The sequence below is a fragment of the Vitis vinifera genome, chromosome 4 (genome assembly GCF_030704535.1).
Source record: "Vitis vinifera cultivar Pinot Noir 40024 chromosome 4, ASM3070453v1".
Taxonomy (NCBI): domain Eukaryota; kingdom Viridiplantae; phylum Streptophyta; class Magnoliopsida; order Vitales; family Vitaceae; genus Vitis; species Vitis vinifera.
The window spans coordinates 3216956-3237630 of record NC_081808.1 but is presented as its reverse complement, the minus strand read 5'-3'; the positions used below and the strand labels follow the sequence as shown (position 1 = coordinate 3237630).

General features: G+C 36.5%; 2 protein-coding genes across 2 annotated transcripts; one reads left to right on the top strand and one right to left on the bottom strand.

The window, feature by feature from the left end:
* The first annotated feature begins 4527 nt into the window (after positions 1 to 4527).
* LOC100247371 (large ribosomal subunit protein eL37x) lies at positions 4528 to 6855 on the top strand. The gene is made up of 4 exons (XM_002284213.4): positions 4528 to 4695; positions 4798 to 4933; positions 6436 to 6537; positions 6646 to 6855. Exons 1-4 carry the CDS (start codon positions 4693 to 4695, stop codon positions 6687 to 6689), a joined length of 285 nt encoding a protein of 94 aa, XP_002284249.1. The 5' UTR covers positions 4528 to 4692; the 3' UTR covers positions 6690 to 6855.
* An 882-nt stretch (positions 6856 to 7737) lies between these two features.
* On the bottom strand, positions 7738 to 19802 carry LOC100257669 (GTP-binding protein At2g22870). Its single transcript, XM_002284210.5, has 4 exons — positions 19184 to 19802; positions 9434 to 9503; positions 8767 to 8929; positions 7738 to 8294 (listed from the first exon to the last, which is right to left on the bottom strand). The coding sequence occupies exons 1-4, from the start codon at positions 19653 to 19655 to the stop codon at positions 8076 to 8078; spliced, it is 924 nt and encodes a 307-aa protein (XP_002284246.1). The 5' UTR covers positions 19656 to 19802; the 3' UTR covers positions 7738 to 8075.
* Between the last annotated feature and the right edge of the window lie 873 nt (positions 19803 to 20675).

Here is a 20675-nt window from a genome sequence, read left to right as displayed (position 1 = left end):
CCTATGATCGACCTATTAAATCAAGTTTTGATATCATATTAAACTAGAGACAAGTTATCCCCTGGAAAAACATAAAGCGACAAGGAAAAGGCAACATGAACCTATGATCGACCTGTTAAATCAAGTTTTGATATCATATTAAACTATCAATTTTTTAAAAAACTTAAGTTTATAGGGTTTAAATTCAACATGTATTTCATCTTCTTAAAAAAAATTAATATAGAAATAAAAATAATAGGTTTTTTCAAAAAAAAAAACTTTTCATTTTGATTAATTTCACTCTGCTTCTATAAGATTTGGACTAAATACACCACAACTAATCACCATTAATTTGAAATTTCTAATAATACTTCTCTATCATTTTAATTTAATCAGCTATTTTCATATATTTCTCCTCCGATTCAAAATAATGAAGATTTTTTTTATGAAATTTCAAACTTATAATGAATAAATATGTTTAATGACTGAAATTACCCTAATAAAATTTTCTTTACTCTAACTTTCAAATAAAGTTTAAAAAAAAAAACTACCTTAATAATAAGAATTTATGTATTTAATTTACCTAATAAATATTCTCATTTGCTACTTTCTTGTACATTTTTCCCTTCTAAGAAAACTTTCAGACAGCCATGGAAGAAATACATTAGAATCTTTTGAATATCCAAAAGCATGAAGTAAATAAATCCTGCCTCCCAATCAGTCAGTCATTGGGCCCCCTTTCTTTACTTCCACTTCACTTTTTACTATAACTTTTTTGTCACTTTTTTTCTTGTCTTTCCACTTGGAGGTGGACATCCATGGTGAAAATTTTCCTTTCCATGTCAAAATGTTCACCCTTTCTTGTCAAAGTCAATCAAATGTGATTTACAGGGGGGGTTTCCAAAAGCATGGAAAATTCTGTGTCTCAATCATATATTATTGGATTTTTTTCTTTTTTTTAGGTAAATTCCTTTTTCTCTTTCTGGGATGACATTGCCATTAGCATACCAAACAGCAAGGAAAGCTGTATTGTGACATCAGACCCAAAAACAAAGTATATGATCTGTAAATTATTTCTTTTGAAATTAATATGTGTGACCATCACTGTTGGGAGATTTAATTTCTGAATGTACATTAATTTCTCTTTGATATTCAAATAATTAGTTGTATTTCTAGATGATGAAGGATCACAACCCAACTGCCTTGTGGGCCTGTGGCTCGAACTGGCCCAACTTCTAAACGACTTGCTTGGCCCAAAGGTCTTGGAAAAGCCGAGGTTTCGAAAAATTGAAAGTTAATTAAAACTCATGGAAATATTAAAATTTATAAAATAAATAGAAAACCATCTATGATAGAATCTGTGACGCTAGATAATAATACGAATAAAAAACATAAATTTTGAAAATGTAAACTTAATACTAAAATGAAGGTAAAATTTTGATTTCATTAAATGTCGATATTTTAAATAATGGCCAATGTGGTTTCTTGGTATTTAAGGATGAAGAAAGTCATCTATATATAGACAATATCAATATCAACTGCCAACCAATTCGCTAATAATTAGGGAGAATTTGCATGCAAGAAAACAAGTAATGAGAAAGATAGCAAGATAAAGAGAGACATTTCACCAACTTTCTAAGCACCAAAAGGACAAAGTGATACCTAGTCCCCTCTCACTCCTCACATGAGAGAAACTATGGTAGGTGACGTAACTTGCTTAGAGAATGAGTCTTTGTTCACCCTCACCAAAGGAATAGAGTTAGAGGCATTGCATGATATGTAGGTAGATTATGGTCAATCCATTCACAAATGAAAATTTCAATGAGAAAACCCCAAAAGGGTTTACCATTCTTAAATTTAATGCGTAACGGGACACGTAAGCATTCATTGCATATAAAACAATTGATGGTACTAACATGATGTACACCATAAATTACTTTTTATTAAGACTTATTTTGAAGCAATTTAGTAGACATCATTGCCTTTAATGAGGTCAAACACCTTTTGTGAGGCTCAAAAACTTTTTCTATGAACCTAGGGTTTGTAAAGGACGTATTTAAACATCTTTTGATGGCTAAAGGAACTTTTCTCATGCTTCGAGAGATTAACAAGAATAATAAAAGGGAAAAGAAGAGTCGTAGCATTTTGGTTTTCTTATTCAATAGATCTATGAAGATTTCCTTAAGTTTTCTTTCCTTCTTTACTAGGGATCGGAAGTAGGAACTTGATCGACTTTGATCTAGAACTTTTAGATTAATTCTTATATTTTATTTTGCTTGTTGAATATATAAGAACTCATTCTTGGATTTTCCAATTCAACACCATTTATAAAGATTCAATCTTCTTACGTTTAATAATTGTTTTCATATTTTCAATACTTTCTATGTTTGGTTTAAGTTATTGGTTACAGTGAGAGGAAAGTTGGGACTCCAAACATTAGATTGGAAATGTGTCAAACATAGAGAACTAATTATGATTAGATCTTATCCGTTTGGTTGCCAAGAGAATTTAAAAAGTTGAACTCTGTTCTTGTGCCTAAATAGCTAGTTTGCCATATACATATTGATATCCTTAATTCTTCTCATTTGTGTTGAGATTAGCTATTATTGGTTTGATCTAGCATGGTATTAGAATGAGAGGATGAGAAACACATTGATCTTAGATGTTGAAAAATTGGATATCAAATGAAGAAAAACAAAAGTAGAATTGTGACTTCGACAAGCTTAAAATATCAACCTACCTCAAATCCACTTATAAATATGTCTAACCTATGTCAAACCGAGCCCAAGATTGGGTTGGGAGTTCTCAATCCTGATCAAGCTTGTAGGCAACTCGGGTTTCTACAAGCTCCCACAAGTTTTCATGGATTATCAAACAAAGACTTATAATAGAGTTTTCCAATAAATAAAATACAAATGTCAAAGTTATAAAATAGAAAATATATTATATAATAATATTTTAAAAGTTAAATGTCATAAAGTCATAAAATAGATTATTAATTACTAATTTAATGTAAATGATACCTCTAAGCTTAAGTTTCAATATTTAAAAATATCTTAATAACTAAACAAGAATCATAAATTTATTAGTCTAATATAATTAAAAAATGAATTTCATTATATTTTATATTTTTTTTTATGTTCTAAACAAAATAATATGTAATATAATTAATAATAATAATAAATACATAACAATATGGGGATTAAAGTTTTGACAGGTTGCCCACGTCAATCCTAATATTTTTAGATTGATGTTTTTCTATGCCAAGTTATATCATCCCTTCAAAGATTAAGAAAAAGCCAAGAATTAGGATAGCCTACAATGTTACAAATCTTCGTATTAAACATTAAATAACCTTTTACATGAATCAAAAAAGGCTTTTATGAGAATGCCAAAAAGAATATTGTTTTTTATTATTAAGCATTTTTTTAACACAATTTTAAATAAAATTATGGGAAAAAAATAAATGGCTCTTACATATTTTTGTCTTATTATACTTTAAAAAACTGGCTTCTAAAAAGGCCAATTTATTTTTCCTTTTTACAATTGCACTTACTATAACACTACTGATTCAATAATATTACGTGTTTTGGGCTTCCAAGGACTTTATTGGGCCTTTCTAGCTGCTACTACCCAACCAGCCCATTAGTTTTCGGCTCATTAATAATGGAACTATGGAACTATGGAACTAGTCTTTGCCCACCTAGAATCACTGTGATGTGGGCTTCGACGTGGAACAAAATGTGAACGGCCCAATTTGCTCAATCGCTCCGCAATTTTGTTACGATCATAACATCGGCCTGTCCACTAAGTTTTTAATATGGGCTATTTTTATAAGAAGTAAGAAATGCTGCATGATAATTTCCCAGAAAGAAAGAAAGAAAGAAAAAATGAAGAAACATAAAAATATATTTAAAAATAAATAAATTAATTTTATATATTATTTCAAACTTATTTCACTTATTTTATCTTTTTTATATAAAGATTTAAAAATATAAAAGTTTCTAATTACTTTCAATTATATTTTTATTTTTATTTTATATTTTTTTATAGTAAAACTAAGTATAAAAAACCATTTTTTTACGGGAAAAGGTTTATATGTTAAACAATTCAAGGTTTTATTTCACTTCCCTTCTTCTTTTTGCCTTTTTCAGGTTTTTTGGACCGAAATTGACTTCATGTTACGCTAATAATAAGCCATTTATTTGAAAATATGTATTGGTAATATTGGGCGTATCAATATCATCGTTGTATGATGATATCACATCGGTTTTCATGAATGAAAAAATAAAATTAAGATGATATCAACTATGAAAAGCGATTTCCAACACAAATTTGTTATGTAAAATCCACTCTAAACCTAAAACCTAGAATTGGGCCGGCTCAAAAATGAGGAAAGCACTCTGGCTTCTGCTACCCAAAGCCCAGTACCTAGAGTAGGGCCACTAAAATCGACTGGCCCGGCCCGTAAGTATTTATGCAAAATTACGCAGGGATGAGAAAGCCCGGTACCCAGTTTATTGCCACTAAAATCGACTGGCCCGGCCCATAAGTCTTGATGCTAAAATACGCAGGGATGTGCACAACTTCTCAGCCTTCGCCCACCAGCCCAAAACCCTAAAAATCACAACACAACACTCGCACTATAAATATCTTCAACATTTTCTCCTCCTAAAATTCTCGTCCGAAGCTAGGGTTTCTGCAACTCCACAAATGGTACGTCTATATCTGTCTACTTTCTCTCTCTTCAGAATCATATGTATGAAGAATATGTATTGTATGAGATTTTGATTTTGATTTTGATGTTGAATTGAACAGGGTAAGGGAACAGGAAGCTTCGGAAAGAGGAGGAACAAGACCCACACGCTCTGTGTCCGATGTGGACGCAGAAGCTTTCACCTTCAGAAGAGCCGATGCGCTGCTTGTGGATTTCCTTCTAGCCGGATCCGAAAATGTGAGTCATTATCTGATCTCTTACGTTTCTTGTCCTTCTTTTGTTGCTGAGAAAATTGAGGAAAACAATTATAAAATCATGGTTTCTTTTGTGGTGTTGTTTGGCACTGGTTCTCGAAAAAATCGAGTATACGTGAATTATATGTGATCGTGGACTTCTCAGAGGTTAATTCATAGTGTATTGTGATCCCTTGATGGCTTTCAAAAAATTAGGGTTAGCAACCAAACCCACTCTTGTTTGTTCAAAAAATTAGGATTAGCAACCAAACACACTCCTCTGTTGGTTTCCAAATAAATAGGGTTAGCAGCCAAATACAGTATTTATTAAACAGTCTTTTCATTTGATGCTGTTGCAGTTTTGGCTCATTTTGTTTTTCATTTATTGATTTTGAATATAATGACATTTTATGTGTCTCGGATGTATCATGTACTCTCTCTTGGTTTTTTTTTTTTTTTTTTTTTTTGGCTTAATTTTGGCACGCCTTAATCTTCATTGTAACTTTGGAAAATGGAAAAGCTTCTGCTGTATTGGCTTAAAGATATAAAATAGAAAATCAAATCGAATCAACTGAACACATATGCTCAATTAAGCTGAGTAGTTAAATAAGGTGCAGTTGGAGTGGAGCATTTCCCTCTTTACTAGATTTTTCCATCACCCAAATTGGTAGCTGTTGTGTTTTTTTATTGACATGTATATTGTTTGATGTTAATTGCTGTTGGAGGAGTCTTTTTCTCATTTTTATAAGTTTTTAACAATTGTTGTGCTTGAATTTGCATGGAAGGAATGATTATGCCCAATCCTGGTATTTATAACATTCTTTAATTCTTTGTTTGGTTGCTGAAAAATTGGAGAAGTGATGAAAATAGTGATGCTTAGTTTTAGCTAATTGGAAATGGAGAAAGAATCAATGCCACTAAACCAAGTAATTGCATGACATTCAGTTGATAGGTCAGTGGAGGTTGTCTGCAAATTATTCACTTATTTGTCTAAGAATTGGTGTGAGGAATTATTACTTTTTCTTTTTCACCCTATATTTCTGAGGAATCAAGATATCTGGGTCCATCTGAACTTCATCATAACATTTTTAAAGGGAGAAAAAACAGGGGTTGTTTTTAGATGTAGGGAAGGAGCTTAGGAAGGTGTGGAGGGCTGCCCTTTATTCTTATTTGGGACTGTTTGGACAGAGAAGAATCTTATAGTATTTGTCAATGTGAAACAAATGATTCAAGCTTTAGAAAAACTATTTGTGTGCTCTTTTATGGATTTGGGTAAGGAAGTTTCACTTCAAACCTCTATGTCTGTGTTGGAATTTGTTGATTGGTTGAGCACTTTTTTTGTGTAAGGTCTTTTTTGTTGTTCTGCACCTTTGTATACTCCCTGTGTACTTTGTTGCACATTTTTTTATTAGCCGTGGTTAATATTCTAATTTGTCCATCAAAAAATGGTGGGGGTAAAACATGAGTTGTTACTCATCAGTTTGCTTGTATTGAGTTTGAATTTAGATAATTGGAGTGTGAAGGCAATCCGCAGGAAGACCACTGGAACAGGGCGAATGAGGTATCTCCGTCATGTTCCATGTAGGTTTAAGAGTAACTTCAGAGAAGGTAAACAATTTCCCCTTTGGATTCACAATTTTCTCAATGATTTTTGTTCTGTTAGGGGTCATATTTTGTTTTGGTTATTTGACTACACATTGTTTTGGTTTTGGGTAGGTACTGAAGCAGCTCCAAGGAAGAAGGGAGCAGCAGCCTCTTGAGATTCAAAGTCCATTTAAAGTCTATTTCTGTTTTAGTTTTTCTGAATTATGCAAAACAAATTTTGGACCATTATCGAGTGTACTCAACTTGTTACCAAACGCATGTTTTCCCCTACTTTGGAGATGTTAAATTTATATACTATAAGGTCGGATGGTAACTTATTCATATTTCTCATCATATATACTCATGGTTTTATGTAGGTGTCACATGTTTGCCATAGCTTTGGATTAACTAAACAGTATGGTAGCTGCGCCTGTACATTGACTCTAGCTTTTACATGCATAACCCTTGAGAAGGTTCAAGGCGCAGTTTCCTTGCTGCCTAATGCCCTTGGGCAATTCACCACCCCCTTTTTTGGGTCCTTTGTCATATGGGGCGGTTACCCTTTTGTTCATCAGGTTGAAGATTTGCAATGCCTTGGTTCAAATTCGAGGATAAATTTTACTATGTGCTTGGATGTAAGAAATAGGATGGGAGTGGGTTGGGCTGAATCATGATTTATGTGGAAGAGATGAATCTGGAATCCAGATTGGGTTTTGGTTTTCATAATTTAAAGATATTCATGAATGGAATTGGAATTGGTTTCTTATTTTTGTTTTTTATTTCAATGTTTAAAACATGCCCTGAATCCTGAAATTTATCGAGAGGACTCCGTATATGTTTGGCCAAAGGAAATTTTAACCGATGGAATTGGAAATTTGAAGATTCATCTTAAGTTCTCCCCACACCAAGCTTTCATGATAAAAGTTTTAGCTACTGTCGAATGAGTGCTTCACAATTTTTTAGTCCCAAGAGGCTGATCAGGAAAATCCCATGCTTATTAAATCATGTATCAAACAACGTAATCATGTGGTTAATCCTCTTTTATGATTTTATTTTTTTTTCCTCTTGATCTTAATCCTGTGCTAATGTATATATTCAGTAAGTTAGATTATATTAACTTACCTTGAACCCCCACCCAGAATTACCCATTTCAATTAGATAGAAGTTCCCACACCAAGTGATTCTAACTTGTGGCACTACCTCACAGTGAACAGAGGCATCTCCTTCATTCTAAGATTGCACTCACATCAAACCAAATACAGAGACTAGACCAAAACCAACATACACATTCCTGTCAGACCCTTATCCCAGGGGAAGCAGCAAGGATTAGAAACTGATCTTCCCTCAAGTTACTAAAAACAACAATAATTTAATTGCAAGGTGTGTGGTGTGTGCATTTGATCCTGGAATCAAGGCTTCAAAATGTATCATTGGAAAACCACACATTATCTTTAGAGAACCAAAAATTTAACCGCTAGTACTCCTACATTGCTATTAGGAAGTTCAGTAAAACTTCAAAACTTGGAATTGCCGCAAATTTGGAAGTGTGCTTCTTTATTCCTTTAGTGCTTGAGCCAGTAGTTGCGAAGCTGAGCCATGTGCAGTAGTATCTCATCACGACCTTGATTGGATACACTGCTGGTCATAATCCAAGGTGGTGCTGTTTGGAAGAAGTCACGTATTAATCCTTGAAAATCTTCAACATTTTCTTCCGGTCTCTTCCCTCCATTTTTCTTCTTTTTGCGCTTGTCACATTTGGTGAAGATCAATGTCATGGGAATCTGAAAGGACCACATGGTTCAATAACAGAAAATTGATAATGGAAGCATCCAGTTGCGGTTAAGGAAACCACCATCTTTGCTCAATAATTATATTTGGCTGGCTTGCTCAGAACAAGGAAACCCAGGTAAGAGCAAAAGATTCTATAAAGTTCTTGTCATGTTTGAAGTGGGAAAACTCATTAGTGCCTACTAAAAACCATTCTGGGGATTCAGTTCCTGAACATGCTTTCTCCGTTTTCCTTAATTCTGAAATATCCCCTAACCAAACATGGTGGAAGATGGGGAGGAGGTGAAAAGGCTGAGCTACTACTGCTCATAGAACCATCAAATAAGAAGCGAAACTGACATGACAATTTTTTTGAAACCCATAGTATATTGATGCCAAAGCTCATGTATCTAGTGTGGCTTCATTTTAAATCCCTTTAAATATCTTTTTTCCCTAATGTTGTATATAAAAGACATGAAAAAATACCTGATTCTCACCCAGCCAACTGGCATATTCGAGATCAATCTTTTTAGCAGGAATGCTAGCATCTACAAGAAGGAATACAGAAACTAAGGTCGAGCGGCTCTGGAAATAGTCTTTAGTGAACTTATTCCAATCAGTTCGAAGCTCTTGTGGAGCAGCAGCATACCTGTACAGCTTACATCAGAATGTTGTAGAGGCATAATCACATTTCAACTGATATAACTTGGATATCAACTCACACAAGTTTGTGGAATGGAGTTAACTCATCAACTTAACTGGAAAAACCACAGCTCCAGATATCATATAAGAAAAGGATAATATCACTATAAAAATACACAGGCATTTAAAAGAGGGGTGTCTCAGATTTAAGATTGTTTAACAACCCTTTTTTCCCATATATATATATATATATATAGCAGTTAACTCTGTAAGAATTATACTAAACCAAACTGGCCCAGAACTTGGCCGAGATCCAAACAAATTCTAACTGAGACATATTAAAACCTGGCCAAGGATATTAAACTTGGATGAATTTAGGGTTGACTTGTGAATTTGACAAAGCAAACCAATAACCAATAATAGCCAAGAACAATAGGCCACATGTGCTGGACAAGAATCAATTAGTAATGAAATTATCCTGGTTAGAATGACTTATTGATCTAAACCATACCCATATCCAGGCAAATCCACTAGATACCAACTATCATTGATCCGGAAATGATTGATGCATTGTGTCTTCCCTGCAGGTTGAAAAAAATAAATAGCATTAACTCGGATCCTTTTCCCTCCCACATTATAAAACAAAAAGACAAAACAACACAAAGCTTGTAAATTGAATAAAGCAAAGCCAAAATCCCTGAAGAATCATTTTTGTAACATTACATAAAATATGGGATCCAAATTAAACACTTGGGGAGGAGGCAATTTGATACAAAAATCCATGGATACAAAAAAAATGTAGTCTAACAACCGCTACAGTTGCATTGAAGCCTCTCTTGCTCATATTTTTCGAATTCAGTAAACAAAAACAAAACCTTTGAAAGGTTCATAAATTTTAAGCATGTCTAACCAAATGGGAGTAAGGTGGTGTTTGTTTTTTTAATTTAATACTAAATGTAATTTGCTTTCAAACTTTAGATTATTTATTTTTAACTTTTTTTCTACTTATTACTTATTTTTAAAATTTTTTGACTGAATAGAAAAAGTTAAAATATTTGACTTTTTGCTAAATGTTAAAAATAACATTTTAAAACAATCAATACACAATCTCAACACAACCTGGTGTGGTTATTTTTGTAACTTATTCATCCTGTTGTTATCTGTGATGGAAGAGATGATAGCTTGGTAACCAGATTTATTTTTTAGCAAAGATGAATTCAAAGATGTTCTATGGAAGTTTATCTGTTTAGGGGCCAGGTTACTGGGTTGCAGTTCCAACTTTGTTGCAGTCAGGACATGTAAATGTCCTTGCTCTTCTAAAAAGATGATTCGAAATCAGTCGGTTGTAGTGGAGAGAAAGGTTTTCCAGGTGAAGTCTGAAGATTGCAATGGAGGAACGTGGATTTCAATAACAGAGAGAAGTCGAGGTTTTGTGGTTTCTTTAGGTTTTGGAGAGGAGGAGACGGGTTGGTTAGTGGAGCAGTTAGAGAAAGCTGTGGATTTGGAGGCTTCCAGGGGTTTCGTTCGAAAAATGAGGGGCAAGACTAGGACTCATCTGATGGAGATATGTTTTAATAGCAGAGGGAGATATATGAAAATCACAGAATACGTTGCAAAGAGAAAACCTTTGGTCTTAGTTGTTCCAAGAGGTGTTAATGGTTGTGGGTGGGAAAATCTTAGGAAGGTGATTGTTTCAGTCCAAGAGTTCTCTGTTCAAGCTGAAAGAGATTCGAAGGAGAAGCAAAAAAAGCCTCAAGAGAGCAAAGGAATGTACAGAGGTGAGAGGTCCTATGCTGATGTGGTTGCAGAGAAAGGAACTAGGAATGGTGCAAAGATGCCAGTTGGAAAATGGGCAAGAGCTGTGGTTTGTGAAGGCAAAGGAAAAATACGAGACTGGTGTGAGGTTGGAAAAGCTATAGCGAGAAGGGTGGGGATGAAAGGAATGGTGTCTGTAACACCCATTTCTGCTTACAAAGGGTGTTTTTTTGTGGAATCTGCAAGGAAAGTTCAGTGGATTCAAGATCAAGGGAGTTTCACAATGAGAGGAGAGGTTATTGCTCTGAGGAGATGGTCGCCAAAAGAGAACTCAGTCGTTAATGGAAAATTTAGACGGGGGTGGCTGGAACTAAGAGGTCTCCCTTTCCACCTGTGGGATGAGGTGCAGTTGAGACACATTTTGCAGCAGTGGGGGAGGGTAACGAAGGTGGCGAGGAAATCTTTGAAGTTTGTTGATTTGACGAAGGTAACATTGTGGGTGGAGATGCTTCCAAATGTCGTGCTTCCAACGCTATTAGAGGTAGAAGATGGAGATTGGACATACATGATTGCAGTTACAGTCACCAGAGAAGACTCTATCAAGCTTGAGTCGAATCGCAGCAAGGACGAGCTGAGGTCAGCCGGGGGTTGCGTCTTGCAAAAGCCACAGATCGTTGAGGGGCTACGAGCTATTGACAGGACCATTGAGTGCCATAGTTGGATGCCTCATCATCGTTCCCATTTTAGTTCTTCAGATTCAAAATCGGCTAAGGGGGAGAAAGGAAAGGGAAGGTGGATGTTGGGCCCAACGGCGGGAAGCAACATCGGGCCGACACCAGACGCCTTTGAAGCCTGTTCTAATTGGGCCCAATTTGGGGCGAAAGATTTTGGGCCCCTAGCGGGTCCAGCCCATAAAGGATCCTCTAATGGCGGCCCAAATGCATCTTCATCTTCAAAGCTCTTAAGACCAGGGCTCACTGCAAAGAATAAAATGCCGAAAGGTCTTCTTCAAGTGTCGTCAAAGCCGAAAGGATCTTCAATCTCCGTAAGGCACAGAGCAAGAAGTGGGCCGCCGAGATTTGAGGAGGTCTTCTACCCCGAAGCGAAACTTTGAAGGAGGTGGCTCACTGGAGACAAATCGAGACACTTATCGGGGCAAATCTCACTCCAGAAAGAGCGATCTCTCCATTGGTTTTGAAACATCCAAAGTTTCTACCGGCGAGACAGAGGGAGAAGAGGGGATTCTGCAATGCAAATTGATCAATGAGGTGCATACTCCTTTCTCAACTGTATCTGAGCGAGATCTTCCTCTGTCTGGGGCTTTTGAGCCAAATTTTATCCTCGAAACCTCTGTTTCTTTGGTTCACCCTTCTCGCTGTCTCTCTTTTTCTTCGATTCCGTTGGAGTCAAGCTACGCCTTTCAGCGTGGGTCCGTTTTTATCTCTCCTGTGATGAATAACAACCATCGTGGTGGTGCGTCCTGTTCGGAAGGTGTGGTGGTTCCCCTAGAAACCTCTAACCAAAAATTTAAAGACCGGTCTCTCCTTAGGGAAACTCTCAGTAACCCTGAGGTGCGTGGTGTCTCAGGTGAGGCTTCGTTCCCAGTGCAAGAACCTTCCACCCTCCTGTTGGAAGGTTTTCAGGTTGAGGGGCTTACGCCTCGGAAGATGGTCAAGGTTCAGTCGGTTCTAGAGAGTTTGAGGGTTAGAATTGTCAAGGATAATGGAAAAGGTGTGGAAGGAGAGAACAGGAGTGCTCTCTCTGCGGACAAGGTTTATTCCAGAAGAAAGAAGAAAAATGACTCTAGAACTCGAGATGAGGATTAGTTCTGGGTGTGGGTTGTGTCGGGTTGTTTTTGTTTTCATGAAGATCTTAAGTTGGAATACAAGAGGTTTAGGATCTAGGAAGAAAATGAGGACTGTGAGAAGGTTTTTAAGTACTCAAAACCCAGATGTGGTGATGTTTCAGGAAACAAAGCGTGAAATTTGGGATAGGAGGCCTGTGAGTAGTGTTTGGAAAGGTAAAAGTCTGGATTGGGTTGCTCTTCCTGCTTGTGGGGCGTCGGGGGGGATTGTGATCTTGTGGGATTCAGTTAAGTTCAATTGTTCAAAGAAGGTGTTAGGATCTTTCTCTGTTACTGTAAAATTGAACTCTGATGAGGAAGGGTTTTTTTGGTTAACCTCAGTGTATGGCCCGAATAAGGCAGTGTGGAGGAAGGACTTTTGGATGGAGCTTCAAGACCTGCATGGTCTGACTTTCCCAAGGTGGTGCGTAGGAGGGGATTTTAATGTGATCAGGAGGATATCTGAGAAGATGGGTGACTCTAGGTTAACAGTCAACATGAGGTGTTTTGACGAGTTTATAAGGGAAAGTGGTTTGTTGGATCCCCCTCTTAGGAATGCGGCTTTTACATGGTCAAACATGCAAGTCGATCCTATTTGCAAGAGGTTAGATAGGTTTTTGTTCTCTTCTGAGTGGGATTCTTTTTTCTCTCAAAGTATTCAAGAGGCCCTTCCTAGATGGACCTCTGACCATAGCCCAATTTGTTTGGAAACTAATCCTTTTAAATGGGGGCCGACTCCTTTTAGGTTTGAGAATATGTGGTTGCTCCATCCTGAGTTTAAAGAGAAGTTTAGAGATTGGTGGCAAGAGTGTACGGTTGAAGGTTGGGAAAGTCACAAGTTTATGAGGAAACTAAAGTTTATTAAATCAAAGTTGAAAGAGTGGAATATAGTGGTCTTTGGAGATTTAAGAGAGAGGAAAAAGCACATTCTTACGGACTTAGGCAGAATTGATCGAATTGAACAAGAAGGGAATTTAAATCTTGATCTGGTTTCGGAAAGGACCTTAAGAAGGAAGGAGTTAGAGGATTTGTTATTGAAGGAAGAGGTACAATGGAGATAAAAATCTAGGGTTAAGTGGATTAAAGAAGGGGATTACAACTCTAAGTTTTTTCACAGAGTGGCCACTGGAAGAAGAAGCAGGAAGTTCATAAAGTCTCTGATTTCTGAGAGGGGGGAGACTTTAAATAACATTGAGATTATTTCTGAGGAGATTGCAAATTTCTTTGGGAATCTCTATTCCAAACCCAAAGGTGATTCTTGGAAGATTGAAGGGATTGATTGGGCCCCTATTTCTGAAGAGAGTGCAATTTGGTTGGATAGACCGTTTTCTGAAGAGGAGGTTCGAATGGCAGTTTTCCAATTGAATAAGGAAAAGGCCCCTGGCCCTGATGGCTTTACCATAGCAGTTTATCAAGAGTGTTGGGATGTGATAAAAGAGGATCTTATGAGGGTGTTTTTTAAGTTCCACACTAAAGGGGTAATAAATCAAAGTACAAATGCGACATTCATTGCTATGGTGCCTAAGAAAAGCCAAACTTTTAAAATCTCATATTATAGACCTATTAGTTTGGTTACAAGTTTATATAAGATAATTGCTAAGGTCTTATCAGGGCGTTTACGCAAAGTTCTACATGAAACAATCTTTGGCTCTCAAGGAGCCTTTGTGAAAGGGAGACAAATATTGGATGCTGTATTGATAGCCAATGAAGTGGTGGATGAGAAAAAAAGGTCAGGAGAGGAAAGGGTAGTCTTCAAAATTGATTTTGAGAAGGTCTATGATCATGTGGATTGGGGTTTTTTAGATCATGTGCTTCAAAGGAAGGGGTTCAGCCAGAAATGGAGATCTTGGATGAGGGGCTGTTTATCTTCTTCTAGTTTTGCTATCCTAGTTAATGGGAATGCAAAGGGTTGGGTTAAGGCCTCTAGAGGTTTGAGACAGGGAGATCCTCTTTCTCCTTTCCTTTTTACTCTTGTAGCAGATGTTCTAAGTAGGTTGATGATTAAAGCTGAGGAAACTGAGATAACTGAGGGTTTCCTTGTGGGGAGGGATAGGACTAGAGTGTCCTTGTTACAGTTTGCTGATGATACCATATTTTTCTCTAAAGCCTCTTTGGACCTTCTTCAAAACCTTAAGATTATCCTTTTGGTTTTTGGGCAAGTATCTGGTTTAAAAATCAACTTAGAAAAAAGCATCATTTCAGGTATTAACACTAGGCAGGAGGTGTTGTCTAGTTTGGCTTTGGTTTTGGAGTGCAGAGTGTTAAAGTGGCCTTTGTCTTATTTAGGCCTTCCTTTGGGAGGGAACCCAAAGACAATAGGCTTTTAGGATCCAGTGGTTGAGAGAATTTCGAGGAGGCTGGATGGGTGGAAAAAGGCCTATTTGTCTTTGGGAGGGAGGATTACTTTAATTCAGTCTTGTCTGTCTCACATCCTTAGCTACTTCCTCTCCCTCTTTAAAATCCCTGTATCTATAGCTTCAAAGATTGAGAAGATGCAAAGGGATTTTCTTTGGTCTGGGGCCGGGGAAGGGAAGAAAGATCACCTAATCAGATGGGAGGTTGTTAGTAAACCAAAGGAGATGGGAGGTTTGGGTTTTGGGAAGACTTTTATGAGAAATAGTGCCCTCTTAGGGAAATGGCTTTGAAGGTTCCCTAGAGAAAGGAGCGGTCTTTGGCATAAGGTTATTGCGAGTATATATGGGACACATCCTAATGGATGGGACGCCAACATGGTGGTTAGATGGTCTCACAGATGTCCTTGGAAGGCTATTGCTCAAGTTTTCCAGGAGTTCTCCCCTTTTGTCCGCCTAGTGGTGGGCAATGGGGAGAGAATTCGGTTTTGGGAAGATCTTTGGTGGGGAAACCAAACTTTGTGTTCTCAATTTGCTGATCTCTACAGAGTTATTTCTGTGAAAAACCTCACTGTCTCAAATGTCCTTGGCAATTCCTTACCATTGTCTTGGAATTTTAACTTTCGCCGCAATCTAACGGATTCAGAAATTGATCTCCTTCAGAGATTAATGTCCTCCCTTAATTCTGTGCTTCTTTCCCCTTCTTCATCAGACTCAAGAGCATGGTCTTTGTCATCGTCAGGCTCGTTTTCAATGAAATCTTTTTTCTATGCCTTGTCAAAAGTTTCAAATCCTTTAATATTCCTTCCGGCCAAGTTTTTATGGAGCTCAAAAGTCCCTTCAAAGGTTAAGGCCCTCGCTTGGTTAGTAGCACATGGGAAGGTAAACACTAATGACAAGTTGTAATTGAGAAGACCCTACAAAGCCCTCTGTCCTCAATGGTGCATTCTTTGCAAAGGAAATGGAGAGTCGATTGACCACCTTTTTCTTCATTGTCCCGTTACCATTGGACTTTGGCACAGGTTGTTCAATCTAGTAGGTGTGATTTGGGTCCCTCCAAGGAGCCTTGAGGACATGTTGGTTATTTCTTTTAAAGGCTTGGGGAACTCATTAAGAGACAAGACACTTTGGCAAATTGTTTGCCTTACTTTGATTTGGATGATGTGGCAAGAAAGGAACAATAGGATCTTTGAGGATAAAGGGAGAACGGAAGAGATAGTTTGGGATTTGATCCGGTTTTATTCTTCTCTATGGGTTTCTCGTACTGAAGCTTTTAGAGGAGTTCCTCTAAGCATTCTACAACTCAATTGGATTGGGGTTTGCGTTTCAAGAGTTTGAAGATTGATGGGGTTTCTTTTGTTTTTAGAGTTCTATTGTTGGGTGTTTTTCCTTGGTATTTGTGTAGGAAGAAGGACCTCTCATCCTTCTCTTGGTTTTTTTCTCTTTCTTTTGTCTCTTTTTTCTCTCCTGTATTTGTTCTTTTATTAATATAATCTTCTTCGTTTCTAATAAAAAAAAAAAAAAAAAAACAATCTCAACACAACCCTCATCCCTATTAATACTTAATACTTAATAAAAAAATAAAAAATGAAAACAAACAAACAACATAATACTATTAAGTTGTATTTAGAGTTAAGTTAAATTAAATTCTATTTAGAATTAATTAAAAATGCAAACACCACCTAAGTCACCTGAATGCTGATAGAAGAAAGTAACTGGGGTGCCAATTTGATTTGGAGGAGTCTTCAATAAAAGCAACTCAACTTAGCATATTGATTCTCACAGTTCCCCCAAGTTAATTGTATTCTAAAACTCTCTACCATGTGTTTTTATTAGCAAGAGCGCCTAAGCCTCCTCAGTTTAGCAGTGTGAACTACTAGCTGAAATGCTAAATTGCTGATATGTCATGTCCCCATGATTAAGAAATCTTAGTAGAATTTCCTGATACATTCACATATCACTAAATGCCACATGGATAATGTTTGGTGCATCGAAATGCGCTCTATTCCTTCAGACAGTACTGGTGCATTATTTTCTTTTTTTGTTCGATAGGTAAAAAAGGAAGTATTAATTGATTTAAAAAAGAATACACAACATATACAAAGCAACCAAAAAAATACCAAGCACCAATACACAAAAACCAGCAACCACCCCCTATGGTGTACCTAACCAATCTACAAAATTTAACGACGACATTAAACCATCCCTAACGTACAATCTAACCCAATCACAATTCTCAAAGGCTCCCATGTTTCTCTCCCTCCAGATGAACCAAAAAAGGCATAAAAGAGCAGCTTTCCAAGTCTTTTTCCTTTTTTTACCAACAAAGGAACCGCCCCAACTCAAGAGCGTTCGTCTCACTGAGGAATGCATAATCCACTGTATGTCAAAGAGAGCAAAAATCAATTGTCACAACATGCAAGCTTTCAAACAATGAAGGAGAATAAGATATCCCATCTCTTCTTTTGCTTTGCTCAAACAGCATCTATTAGGCATCCTCCAACCCCTCTTTTTGAGCCGATCTTGAGTCAAAAATTTTGCCCAAGATGCTTTCCAAGCAAAAAAACTAGCTCTTGTAGGAGCCCAGGAGTTCCAAACTACACCATAAGGGAAAGGCTTCGCTCTCCTACTTGTCGAGGAGTAAAAAGACTTAACTGAAAAGTAATCATTCTTTGTCTCCAACCACACCATACTATCATCATTACCCAAAGAGATGGAATAATCATGCAGCCTCCCAAAAAAGACATTAGTTTCCTCCAACTCTCAGACATTTAGATGTCTAAAGAACCTAAGGCCCCAACTACCACCATGTCAAACATCAACCACCTAAGCGAATGTTGAAGAGGCTATAGAATAAAGATTCGGGAACGAATCCCTCAAAGGCATACCACTTATCCTTCCAGATCAAATAATGGAATGAATGTAATAGAACATAGATCGCATCCCCCAATAGAAAAATAAGAAAACAGGGCAAGGACAAAGAGGTCATCATTTGAAGGGATCAAGTGATAAACTCCCCATACCATAACAGAAGATGCTTAGAGTTGTTAAAGTCTGGATTATCTTAAGAGCTGTTGCCTTTCTTCCGAAGATTTATCAAATGTCAAAAACTTTGATCAATATACTTTGGAGGCTATTATTATATATGTTCTTGGTAGTCTCTTCCACTGTATTCACGAAAGACCTGCAGTTCGCATTTCCACTCTAATAGAACATCTTGATATGTATATAAGATCCCAAGCTAAATTGTTGAAATAAGTATGGGCAAATTTGTTGGCTTTGACCCATAAATTAGTAAAATGTAAACTACAAGCATGTTTTAGGGTGAGTCTGAAAAGGGCTAAAAACACTTCTTAATGCTTCAGAGCGTTTTCTTATAAAAATTAGGTGCTTCACAGATTTTTTATTATCACTTTTTAAAATACAAAGAATCCATTAAAGTGATTCTTGGATAAGTAGGTGATTCCTCTAAAAATCACTCAATTTTTGTTATATAGTATATTACCGAAAACATGGTAAAAAACACTTTTTTTTAGTTTATATCCAACCACAATGGGATTCTCCTTAAAAGTGTTGCACAATACAAGTAGAAAACACTTTAACTCGAATCACTTCCAAAACAAAACAAAAGGAAAACTAAATCAACAAAGCACTAAAAATACTTCAAGAGTCAATTAAGAGTGTGTTTGGGAGCGTTTCTACTCAAAGTGTTTTTAGTTGAAATGTTTTCTCTGAAAGTGTTTTAAGTGAATCATCTATCAAGTATTAGTTTAAAAAACACTACAAGTAATTTTCCAATACTACAAGTGATTTTTCAAATTTTTAAAAGCATCTCCTAAATTTTGTCAATCACATCATTTTTTCCTAAACACTTTTTAAGCTAGGAGCCCTCCCTAGGATCACTGTCAAACAGACTCTAAAAGCACATTTGTATAGTTTCTAATCGCATTGTGTTTAATGAAAGCGTTCTAAGTGTTTTAATCACCTATCAAGTGCTTACCTATCAACCGCTTGTTCGTAAAACACTAGTAATGATTTTTCACTTTTCAAGTGCTCTCTAAAAACGCATTTTTCTTTAAAAACACTTGTTATACTGGGGTGCTGCCAAGCGCACTCTAAGCCAACAAAACGCCACCGTCTTGAAACCGGTCTTGTCCTTCAATTTTGAGGTATTTCCACACGAACCAAACCCCAATGCTAAAAATATACGTTGGTTTCGACCACAAAATCCATTCCAAAGATGAAATTGAGAAATAATCAAACTCACGACAGTTTTAAACAAGCAACAATTAAACGACGGCGTTACACTCACCGGGTTTTTTGGAGGTAAGAGCGAGCCGTTTCCGGCGAACGAGCGAATTGAGCAAAGAGGATTTTCCCACATTAGACCGTCCCACGAGGGCAAATTCAGGCAACCCATCGGAGGGACAGTCCTCAGTCCTGACACTGCTCTTCACAAACTCAGCCTGCACAACCTGAGCATCATTAGCATACTTACTCAACACTATGTTGGAGCCCTTCAAGATTCTAGCAGTGAGAGGGGTGCTGGTGGCGGAGATGTCAGTTTCTGGGGGCACAAAAAGGTTTTGAAGGGGAATTTGGATGTGGGTGTCAGGGGTGGAGATGGGTGGTGGATGAGTAGTAGAACTAGTGGCGGCGGTGGCGGCGGTAGTGAGGGTGGACTTGGGAATGCGGAGGAGGGAGAGGTGGTGGGTGTAGAGGGAGGGCGGAGGCGTGGAAATGAAGAAGTGGGTGTGGAGCTTGGGGAGGTGTGTCACTACCATTTCTCTCTTCCAAAGCCCTCTTCCCTTCCTCTCTGTATTGAATTTAAGGGGTCCCCTTGGGGATTTTTTGTGACTTTTGCCTTCGTTGCAAGAAATATCACAATTTATCTTAAAGAAATTTGGTACTTGGGAATGTATCACAATTTAAAGTTGAGTACTTAGGAAACTATCGTTTGCTTTCAATAGAAATTTAGTAGCAAATAACTTTTCTATTATTATAAAATGTTTGTTTTAGTCACTTACGTTTTGAAATTCAATACTTGAATTGTTAAATGACCATTATACTCTTTAAATTCGTGTTAGATCTCATATGAAATAAGACGAGGATATCCTATCTACATAATGATGATTATAAGAAAAAGCTTTTGACACTATATTAAATAGAATTTCTTTAACTATTTAAAAGTATTTTAAAATTATAAAAAGTCATTAAACTTAAATAAATTTTAAAGACGTCTTAGAAAAATACTAATAAATTTAGAAAAAAAAATAAACCTCTATTTACACTCTCAAACTATTAATACTTTATAAAATCCTTCAAACGAAGAAAATTAAAATCATGATTTATAACTTAATAAAATTCATAACCATAACCCAAAACCTAACCCTTTCAAACATTCTATTTAGGGGGAAAAAAAAAAGATGATGAGAAGATATCAAGATTAAAAGGATGATGAGAAGATAATTGTGCAATACTTGGTTGTAAGTTTTATCGGAAGATTAAAAGGATGATGAAAAGTTTTATCGAAACATAACTATGTTATAAGTATGGTAAAATGATGAATTAATTTCAACATGTTATTAATATTTGTTATAGATTAAATGGGGATGACAATTAGACAAGTTTTTATTTTTTGTACTTATCCCACTCCACTTCTAATATGATGAGATTGAAATAAATATAAATAGATTTGAGACAAATTTGAAAATTCTTTTAAGACCCATGACAAGTTCAGAGTGGGTTCCCATATGACCTTATTTTGTCTCTTGATTATATATAATATTAAATAAATTTTATTT